Here is an 11599-nt window from a genome sequence, read left to right on the forward strand (position 1 = left end):
GGATTACAGGCGCCTGCCACTATGCCCAGCTAATTTTTTTATTTTTAGTACAGACAGGGTTTTGCCATGTTGGCCAGGCTGGTCTGGAACTCCTGACCTCAGGTGATCCGCCCACCTTGGCCTCCCAAAGTGCTGGAATTACAGGCGTGAGCCACCGCACCTGACCTTATTTTTGTATATTTAGTAGAGATGGGGTTTCACCACCTTGGCCAGGCTGGTCTCAAACTCCTGACCTAAGGTGATGTGCCCACCTCGGCCTCCCAAAGTGTTGGGATTGAAGACATGAGCCACCACGCCTGGCCTTGTTACTCAATGCTAGCATTATTCTTTTCCCTACTTATAATACTTAATGTAATGCTAGAAGAAAACACAAAAATGATAATATTGATTGTATTCAGTAGTAGAATATGGGCAATGTTTTTACCCCCTCATCTGCTTCCCTATTTCTACATCTTGCTGCAATGATTATATTACTGCTAAAATGAAAAGTAATTCTCCTGCCTCAGCCGCCCAAGTAGCTGGGATTACAGGCACATGCCAGCACGCCTGGCTAATGTTTGTATTTTTAGTAGAGACAGGGTTTCACCATGTTGGCCAGGCTGGTCTCAAACTCCTGACCTCAAGTGATCCACCCGCCTTGGCCTCCCAAAGCGCTAGGATTACAGAGGTGAGCCACTGCGACCAGCCTAAAATCAAATTTCTTACTTTACAAAATATCTTATTTAAATGAACACTTGTATTTCCATTACATCCCAAGATGATGCTTTAAAATATTTTACTTATATAAAACTACATGTAGCTGACATTGATTCCAGGGAGGGGAAAATCAAACTTCAAAAGCTTGTATTTTTTCCACTGCTTGTATAAATGACTTTTATTTAGTTTCATAAGTATGTGTTAACATTTACAATAATAGTGGCACTCAAAATACATCTTGAATGACAAGGGTCAATATTTTAAAAGGATATTTCTAACATTCTAATGTCATGTCAAGAAAAGTAGTAATTCTTCTCTTGCATGCACCTCCAAAAGCCACCTGACTTTATAGCCATGATTTTTTTAAAATCTGCATAGCAACAAAAAAAGTAACAAAACGCTAAAAGCTTTTTTCCCAATGGTAGTCACAGTCTAGCGGATGGCAATGGAATTCCTGAGGAACTTTAAATTGTAAATTCCTGTAGCCCATCCCTAACCAAAACTAGATTTTCTGGAAAAAATGTGATTTTAATGCACAGAATTCAGCTAATATTCATCTTTCTACCCTAAGTCAAAACTCGAGGACTTGACTTTGCTTCTTGGTTCACTTACCTTCTTGGTTGACAGCCGAATTAAATAAGGGCTGGGGTACATCTCTATATGATGATGTCTGGGGCATGAGGGCCCTTATTGGGGGTGGGCCTCCAGCTGGAGGGGGCCCATGAGGAGCTCCTGGTTGAAAAGTTGTAGGCAGAGGTGGATTCACTAAGGGAGGTACAGAAGAACCTACGGAAACATCAGTTTTTCACACGTTACTTAAAAACTCAAGACTATGGCCAAAACCAGCCTTTTACCAAAGCTGAGTAACTTCTAAACTTACATTTAAATTATAATCACCAAAGAGTTACCAGAAACATGTCAACTTCCTAAATTTATAATATTTTTCAATCTACATGCATATTTTACAAATTTCTTTTCTTTCTTTTTTTTTTTTGTCACCCAGGCTGGAGTACAATAGCGTTATCTCAGTTCACTGCAACCTCTACCTCCCGGGTTCAAGAGATTCCCCTGCCTCAGCCTCCTAAGTAGCTGGGACTATAGGCATGCGAAACCATGCCCAGCGAATTTTTTGTATTTTTAGTAGAGGCAGCGTTTCACCATGTTGGCCAGGCTCATCTCGAACTCCTGACATCAGGTGATTTGCCCACCTTGGCCTCCCAAAGTGCTGAGATTACAGGCGTGAGCCACTGTGCCCGCCCCATATTTTACAAATTTCTAACTCTCCCCTACCAGGCCTCTTACCTGTCAATTATTAAAGCAGAGTAAATATAAAATTTGGATTAAATCACTTCTAGAGTAGATACATTGCCCTGTTTGTTTTTATTATTATTACTTTAAATTTTAATATAATAGAGATGGGGGTCTCATTTTGTTGCCCAGGCAGATGTTGAATTCCGGGGTTCCAGTGATCCTCCTGTCTTGGCCTCCCAAAATGCTGGAATTACAGGCGTGGTGAGTCACTGTACGTGGCCAGCCCTGTTTATTAATTTTTCATTAACTGCTCATTAGGTTCAATAGGCCATGTGACATATTCTAGTACAAATTAACATGAATAAAATTTTAATGTTATTAATTTTGTAATATTTTGTTAATTTTGTTTACCAACATAGTTTGTTCCATTAACGTCAACTAAGTTTAGAGTGAGACTAAAAATAGAAGGCCGGGCCAGGCACAGTGGATCACCTGTGGTCAAGAGTTCAAGACAAGTCTGGCCAACATGGTCAAACCCCATCTCTACTAAAAATACAAAAAATTAGCCAGGCGTGGTGGTGGGCACCTGTAATCCCAGCTACTTGGAAAGCTGAGGCATGAGAATCACTTGAACCTGGGAGGCGGACGTTGCAGTGAGCTGAGATCTCGTCACTGCACTCCAGTCTAGGCAGCAAGAGCGAAACTGTCTCAAAATAAATAAAAATATGGGGCCAGGCACAGTGGTTCATGTCTATAATCCCAGGACTTTAGGAGACCGAGGCAGAAGGAACACTTTTTTTTTTTTTTATTCTGAGACGAAGTCTTGTTCTTGTTCCCCAGGCTGGAGTATAATGGCGCGATCTCGGCTCACTGCAACCTCCACCTCCCAGGTTCAAGCGATTCTCCTGCCTCAGTCTCCGGGAGCAGCTGGGTCCACAGGTGCGTGCCACCACACCTGGCTAATTTTTGTATTTTTAGTAGAGACGGGGTTTCACCATATTGGCCAGGCTGGAGGCTGATCTCAAACTCCTGACGTTGTAATCCACCCACCTCGGCCTCCCAAAGTGCTGGGATTACAGATGTGAGCCACCTCGCTCGGCCTGAAATTTTTCAAAATGTTTCACCAATACTGTTAAATTCTCCAGTATCAAGTTGAAAAATTGCCTATTAGGCTGGGCGCAGAGCAAGGCTCCATCTCAAAAAAAAAAAGAAAAATTGCCTATCACTGAACCTTACAACTGCTAACAAGACTATCAGTGCCTGTTGACAAAACTGAAGACAAAGATTATTGCCATGTAACTCCCTTATCAAAGAAGTGGTCACACATATCTATGGCAGTATAGACAAGTCAAAGGAACAAAGGGGCAAGGTACATTGCCAACTCAGCATGAACAAGAATGTGAGATACATCTGGCCACAAAGATGTAACAACTGACAACCTAATGTTTAACAGAATAAAAGTAAACGTACAGAGATTTTCACAGCTTTTAGAAGACTGTTTTTGAACAGATAATCATATATTTCATAAAATGAACATTTTTTTAAGTTGAATAATTTTTATGACACCGATAGCTAGAGTTTCAGAGTCTGCCATCTCAGCCCCTAAATGAGTGTAATGATGTTTAAAGGTGGCCTATCAAAAAAATTCAGGAAAATTTAATATATGAACCAAAAACTTAGTATAACCTAGATACTCACAGTTTTGATACCAGACTATCAGGTACCAACCATCAGTTATGAGTTGGAAAAACAAAAAAAAATGAGCAATTTGAAGGTTCTTTGAAGGTTCAAATGAGAAAAAAGGTTATTTTTTGGGCTCATTTTATTAGTTTATACGTTTTTATTTCCCCTTCTTTCATAAGTTTCAGCACTTTTTTTTTTTTTTTGAGATGTAGTCTCGCTCTGTCGCCCGGACTGGAGTGCGGTGGTGCAATCTCAGCTCACCGCAATCTCCACCTCCTGGGTTCAAGCAATTCTTCTGCCTCAGTCTCCTGAGTAGCTGGGATTACAGGCACGTGCCACTACGCTTGACTAATTTTTGTATTTTTAGTAGACATGGGGTTTTCACCATGTTGGCCAGGCTGGTCTTGAACTCCTGCCCTCTAGTGATCCACCCGCCTCAGCCTCCCAAAGTGCTGGGATTACAGGCGTGAGCCACCACGCCCAGCCTCAGCACTTATTTATGTTTCTCTCACCAAATCTGTAGTGGAGACAAGGTACTCTGAGGGTTTCAATTATAGCTAAAGAAATTTCAGATTATTGATAATGTACCTTTTTAAGAGAAGCTATACCTACTCTTAAATAGTTTTTATTTATTTTTAAATAAAATTATTTACAAAAAGTAGAGATGGGGTCTCACTATTTTGCTCAGCCTTGTCTTGAACTCCTGGCCTCAAGTGGATCCTCCTGCCTCGGCCTCCCAAAGTGCTAGAATTATAGGTGTGAGCTACCATGCCTGGCCCTTAGTTTTTAAATACATGTTTTCCCAAACTACTTTTTGTGGCTTTGGGCAAATTACTCAAGTCTTATACTTTAGATCTCTAAGAGATTGTTATAAAGATTAAACAAGATAATGCATGCCTGGCTAGGTGGCTCACACCTGTTATCCCAGAACTTTAGGAATTCCAGGCAGCAGGATCGCTTGAAGTCAACAGTTACAGTGAGCTATGTTGCAGTTAAGTGAACTATGATCGTGCCACCCTACTCTACCCTGGGCGACCGGGTAAGACCCTGTCTGTACAAAAAAATAAAGAACAAAAGATTAGCCAGGCACTGTGACATGCCTACTCAGGGAGGTGAGGTGGGAGGATAGCTTGAGTCCAGGAGTTTGATGACAACAGTGAGCTGGGATTGCGCCAATGCACTCCAGCCTGGGAAACAGAGAGACAGCCTATCTCTAAAAAATAAAAAGCAAAACAGAAAAACAGACAATGATATAAAAGTTTGATAGAGCCTGGAAAATAATACGGATAACATTTTTTTAACACTTAATTTTTTTTTAGACAGAGTCTTACTCTGTCACCTAGGCTGGAGTGCAGTGGCATAATCATAGCTCACTGCAGCCTCAAATGCCTGAGATCAAGCAATTCTCCCACCTCAGTCCCCCAAGTAGCTGAGACTCATTCATTTCAAGTGACTGATGCTCACTCATGGTATCAAATGAATTAGAACAAAAGTAACATGAAGGATTTTGGCTCTAGTAACTGCAGGTCAGAAGATTTCCACAAAGAAACTTAAGTTTCTAGAAGCAACTTTAATCTTTACAAGGCCAAAATGCATTCACCAGGGCCAATGTCTGATCAAAGGCTTGGAAAAATAAAGTTTCACCCATTAACAATTTACTAAGCCTGATGGAGTATATGCCAAATAAACACACATGAATTTAAAAAGGTAACTATTGATATTAGTATTTCACTTGGAAGCCTTCACTAGTTCATAAACTTGAGGATGTCTGCTGAGAAGCATCAACCTGAAGATCCCAATACATAATTTTAAATGCTTTTGAAAGAAATACTACTAATGTTAATAAATGTGGCTGGGGTCGGGTGCAGTGGCTCACGCCTGTAATCCCAGCACTTTGGGAGGTGAGGCGGGTAGATCATGAGGTCAGCAAATCGAGACCATCCTGGCTAACACGGTGAGACCCCGTCTCTACCAAAAATACAAAAAATTACCCAGGCGTGTTGGCGGGCGCCTGTAGTCCCAGCTACTCGGAAGGCGGAGGCAGGAGAATGGCATGAACCCGGAAGGCACAGGTTGCAGTGAGCCAAGATTGCACCACTGCACTCCAGCTTGGGAGACAGAGTGAGACTCTGTCTTTAAATAAATAAATAAATAAATAAATAAATAAATAAATGTGGCCAGGCGTGGTGGCTCACACCTGTAATTCTAGCACTTTGGGAGGCTGAGGTAGGTGGATTACCTGAGGTCAGGAGTTCAAGACCAGCCTGGCCAACATGGTGAAACCACATCTCTACTAAAGTACAAAAAATTAGCTAGGTGCAGTGGCACATGACTGTAATCCCATAATCCCAGCTACTCTGGAGGCTGAGGCAGGAGAATCGCTTGAACCCGGTAGGCAGAGGTTGCAGTGAGCCGAGATCACGCCGTTGCAGTGAGCTGAGATCACACCATTGCACTCCAGCATGGGCTACACAGTAAGACTGTGTAAAAAAAAAAAAGTGTTAAAAAAAAAAAAAAGTATAACACCTTGCTGATTTTAATAGCAAAAAAGGAAAAGTCCAACCAAACACTGAGGTTAAAAGATAAAAAGATCAAAGTCAGTCTAAGAATACATAATATGTAGCTTTGTCCTCAAGCTGATGTACAGATTCAACACAATCTCTATGAAAACCCAGCTATCAGCCAGATGCAATGGCTCACGCCCGTAATCCCAGCACTTTGGGAGGCAGAGGCCAGCGGATTACCTGAGGTCAAGAGTTGGAGACCAGCCTGGCCAACGTGGTAAAACCCTGTCTCTACTAAATCAAATACAAAATTAGCTGGGTGTGGTGGCGAGTGCCTGTAATCCCAGCTACTTGGGAGGCTGAGGCAGGAGAATCGTTTGAACCAGGAGATGGATGTTGCAGTGAGTCAAGATTGCACTATTGCACTCCAGCCTGGGCGAAAAGAGCAAAACTCTGTCTCAAAAAAAAAAAAAAACAACAAACAAACCACAAAACCCAACTCTACTAAAATTCCAAAAATCAGCCGAGCATGCTGGTCACGCCTGTGGTCCCAGGGGAGGCTGAGGCAGGAGAATCACTTGAACCCCGGAGGCAGAGGTTGCAGTAAGCTGAGATTGTGCCACTGCATTCCAGCCTGGGTGACAGAGCAAGATCCATCTCAAAAAAAAAAAAAAAACAGAAAAAAAAAACTACTAATGAGTGTTACAGCTTACTTAATTTGTCTAGCAGGCTTTCTGGTTTTCGCTGGAAAGCCGAAAAACAAAAAACAGCAACAAAAAACTACTAATAATTTTAAAAGTCCTATTTTCCATATGGTTTTCAGGCTTCAAGTATTATTTCAAATATCTAAATAAGCAGAAGTTTCACATTTCTACATTTTAAGCACTTCTATAAGAATACTACCTGACTTTACGAAGCTATTTTGAAGTGAAGGATATCCAGAAGAAACATATTGATGATTTGTGGTTAAGCTTGTATTTCCAGATACAGTTGGTTGGGATGATGCAGGAGGACAATGGTTTGTTTGTGTGGCTGTGGATGGATAGTTATATTGCCAATTCAAAGGTGGTGGCAGGTTGGCTCCAGGAAGAAAGCTACTAGAAGGCATTGGTGTAGTACATGAGTTCTGAGAAGTAGGTAATGGCATTCGGGGAGCAGGACCACTATGAAGCAAAGGTGTCACTGGATTAGAGGCCACAGGTGGTCTATTAAGAGTCTGCCCAGATCCCTGAGAACCACCATAGTTAGACTGTCCAGAGACTGGATTCAAAGTCTTTGCTGGTATTGGATGAGAGTAGGATCCTGGAAGCTGGAAATTGTATCCTTGGCTCACTGACTCTTGTGAAGACAGCAATGCATTTTGGACAGGACCTTCCAATAAAAGGAGGACAAATTAGTCTTACCAACGAATATAGCAAGACTTTAAAAAATAAAGTAAAACATATATTCTTACGGTCAGCAATAAAAACACATAACCCAATTAAAAAATAAGCAAAGGACTTAAATAGACATTCAAATATACCTCCAAAGAAGATAGCTAATAAGCACATGCCAAAACATTCAACATCATCAGTCATTAGAGAAATACAAACATCATCAGTCATAACAGAAATGCAAATGAAAACCACAATGAAGGCCAGCGCAGTGGCTCACATCTGTAATCCCAGCACTTTGGGATTACACTGCACTCCAGCCTGGATGATAAAAAAAAAAAAAAGATGGACTAAACAGTAGCAAGTAACAGAGTGAATACAGAGATATCTGAATAAATGAAAACATTTGTAAAAAATTAATGTATAAGCATATGTTGGGTCGCTTGGATAAAAATAGGCCATCTCACAGCCCGATGTTGCCACAAGATGTCCTGGCCTAGTTTCATATTTGTATTACAATTTTATTTATTTACTTACTTATTGATTGATTGATTGAGACAGCACCTCACTCTGTTGTCCAAGCTGGAGTACAGTGGCACAATCGTGGCTCACTGTAGCTCTGACCTCCTGGGCTCAAGCGATCCTCTCATCCAAGCCTCCTGAGAAGCTGGGACTACAGGCATGCGCCACTACGCCTACTAAACTTTTTTTTTTTGGTAGAGACAGAGACTCACTATGTTGCCCAGACTGGTCTCAAATTGCTGAGGTCAAGTAATCCTCCTGCCTCAGCCTCTGTAAGTGCTAGGATTACAGGCATGAGCAAACAGGTTGTATTTACAATCTTATCACAAGCTAATATGCTAAAGAGGTGCCTTCAAGCCAGGTATAGCCAAGTGAAAGCCAAATACCACCAAAATGTACAAAATAAGCAAAAATTTGACAGGTCAATAAAGATGAAAAGATGCCAGGCATGGTGGCTCACACCTATAATCCCAACACTTTGGGAGGCGAAGGTGGGCAGATAGCTTGAGCTCAGGAGTTCAAGACCAGCTTGGACATAATAGTAAGACCTTATAAAAAATGTAAGAATTAGTAGGGCACAGTGGCACATGCCTGTAAGCCCCAGCTACTTGGGGCTGAAGCAGGAGGATCACTGAGTGCAGGAGGTTAAGGCTGCAGGGAGCTGTGTTCACACCACTGCACTCCAGCCTCTGTGACAAAGTGAGACCCTGTCTCCTGTCTCAAAAAAAAAAAAAAAAAAAAAAAGAGTATGAGGTCATAAGGCCAAATGGCAGGAAGACAGATACAAAAGAACTTGTTTTGTGGTAGTCACTATCATAGACATACTGTGAGTAACTATTACATGAAATATTTTTTTCTGACCTCCCTCCCCACTATGTGAAAATCATATATGGATCAATTACAAGCAGTTCACAAAAAGTGTAGTAATAAATATATAATGACACGTTCACTAAATGGAAAATTTTTTTAAATTCTGAAGTCATTACTAAGTAGCCCATCAAAACAATGGGTCAGTGAGGCCAGGCACAGTGGCTCACGTCTGTAATCCCAGCACCTTGGGAGGCCGAGGCAGGCGGATCACAAGATCAGGAGATTGAGATCATCCTGGCTAACACGGTGAAACTCCGTCTCTACTAAAAATACAAAAAATTAGCTGGGCGTGGTGGCAGGCACATGTAGTCCCAGCTACTCGGGAGGCTGAGGCAGGAGAATGGTGTGAACCCAGGAGGCGGAGCTTGCAGTGAGCGGAGATCGCACCACTGCACTCCAGCAGGGGCAACAGAGCGAGACTCTGTCTCTAAATAAATAAATAAATAAATAAATAAATATAAAAATAAAAATAATAATGGGTCAGTGATTGTGAAGGGGTCCAGAATACACTACTATGGCATAAAAAATCATTTTAAGCAGACAGCATTTGAGTTTCTAAAATCTCTTATCTGCCTAAGAGACTTCCAAAAGAACTCAATTGTCATAATCTACTTCCCAGGGGCAAACCAGGAAAGATATCAATCTGACTCATGACCTGAGATGAGAAATATCCATACCACACCTAAACAGACATCATCACAAAGCTATCATATCTATTCTAAGAGTCCATTTATCCTTCCTATAAGTCTATTTTCCAGTAAATGTCCTTTCCCCCACCCCACCCTTCCCCTGTTAAAATGGTATAGAGGTTGGGCATGGTGGCTCATGCCTGTAATCCCAGCACACTTGAGGCCAAAGCAGAACTACTTGAGCTGAGGAGTGGAAGACCAGCCTGGGCAACATAGCAAGACTCCACTTCTACAAAAAAAAAAATTAAAAATTAAAAAATTAGCCAGGAGTGGTGGCACACGCCTGTAGACCTAGCTTCTCAGGAGGCTGAGGCAAGAGGACTGCTTGAGCCCAGGAGTTTGACTTCAGTGAGCTATAATCAAGCATTCCACCCTGGGCTACAGAGTGAGAACGTGTGTCAAAAACAAAAAGGAAAAAGTGAGCATGATAGTCACCCAAATAATGTTCCAACATATTCAAAATTAAAACAATCAAATCAATTGTGGTTTCAAACAAAATGTAGCATATTGTTTAATGTTTTAAAATTGAATTATATTGCTTTTTATTTTTTATTTTTTTGAGACGGAGTCTCGCTGTGTTGCCCAAGCTAAAGTGCAGTGGTGTGATCTCAGCTCACTACAACCTCTGCCTCCTGGGTTCAGGCGATTCTACCGCCTCACTCAGCCTCTCGAGTAGCTGGGATTACAGGCATGCACCACCACGCCTGGCTAATTTTTGTATTTTTAGTAGAGACGGGATTTCATCATGTTGGTCAGGCTGTTCTTGAACTTCTGACCTCAAGTGATCTGGCCACCTTGGCCTCCCAAAGTGCTGGGATTACAGGCATGAGCCACCACGTCCAGCCATTTGTTGATATTTTTAATGTTTGGTTTTATAATAGTATAATAGCTATAAACCTTATGAAGTTTACATCTAGCTTTGTGTTTGCATATACGCATTTAATAAAAACTTTTGCCAGGCATGTTGGCTTAATCTTGTAATCCAAGTATTTTGAAAAGCCAAGGCGGGAGCACGGCTTGACCTCAGGAGTTCAAGAACAACCTGGGTAATATAGTGAGACACCATCTCTACAAAAAAATAAATAATTAGCCAGTACTTGGGAGGCTGAGGCAGAAGGATCACTTGAACCCAAGAGATCAAGCCTGCAGTTGGCTGTGATCATGCCCCTGCACTCTAGCCTGGGCAACGAGTGAGAACCTGTCTCAGAAGTAAAATAAATAAATAAATAATTTAACATTGTGATGGCAGAGAAATATTTAGTAGCTATACATTACTCAAATTTTTTAAAAACTGATTTGAGGAAATAGCACTCATGGGATTTTAAGTGGAATTGAATATGGGTGATGAAGAGAGGAAAGAATCTAGGATGACTCCTAGGTTTCTGACCTGAGCAACCTGCTGGATGGCCGTGTTTATTCATTTGAACAGAAAGAGAAAAGAATAGAGATATAAGCCAGGCATGGTGGCTCATGCCTGTAATCCCAGCACTTTAGAAAGTCAAGGTGGGAGGATCACTTGAGGCCAGGAGTTTGAGACCAGCTTGGGCAATATGGCAAGTCCCTGTCTCTACAAAATATATGTTTTGGTTGTATATGTGTGTGTGTGGTTTTTTTTTTTTTTTTTTTTTAGAAATGAGGTCTCACTCTGTCACCCAGGCTGAAGTGTCACACCTCACTGCAGCCTCGACCTCCCAGGCTCAAGCGATCCTCCCACCTCCCCTCTTGAGTAGCTGGGACTATCGGCGTGCACCATTGTACCTGGCTAATTTTTTAATTTTTTGTAGAGATTGGGTCTCCCTAAGTTGTCCAGGCTGGTCTTGAACTCCTGGGCTCAAGGGATCTTCTTGACTTGGCTTCCCAAAGTACTAAGATTACAAGCATGAGCCACCCCACCCACTTGATCAAGGATCAAGGATCACTTGAGCCCAGGAGTTCAAGGCTGCAGTGAGCTATCATTGCATCACTGCATTCTGGCCAGGGCGACAGAATGGGATGCTGTCTTTAAAAAAAA

At 41.7% G+C, this 11599-nt stretch overlaps 1 protein-coding gene across 1 annotated transcript in view; it reads right to left on the reverse strand.

Moving 5' to 3' along the window:
• Positions 1 to 11599, reverse strand: part of SEC24A (SEC24 family member A) — a 92552-nt gene that overhangs the window by 74504 nt on the left and 6449 nt on the right. The window contains exons 2-3 of the mRNA XM_011969302.1: positions 7038 to 7505; positions 1309 to 1482 (exon numbers count right to left, since the gene is read on the reverse strand). Coding sequence (XP_011824692.1) covers positions 1309 to 1482; positions 7038 to 7505 — 642 coding nt within the window. The remainder of the gene's footprint in view (positions 1 to 1308; positions 1483 to 7037; positions 7506 to 11599) is intronic.

The sequence above is a fragment of the Mandrillus leucophaeus genome, unplaced genomic scaffold (assembly GCF_000951045.1).
Source record: "Mandrillus leucophaeus isolate KB7577 unplaced genomic scaffold, Mleu.le_1.0 Scaffold88, whole genome shotgun sequence".
In the NCBI taxonomy this organism is placed as follows: domain Eukaryota; kingdom Metazoa; phylum Chordata; class Mammalia; order Primates; family Cercopithecidae; genus Mandrillus; species Mandrillus leucophaeus.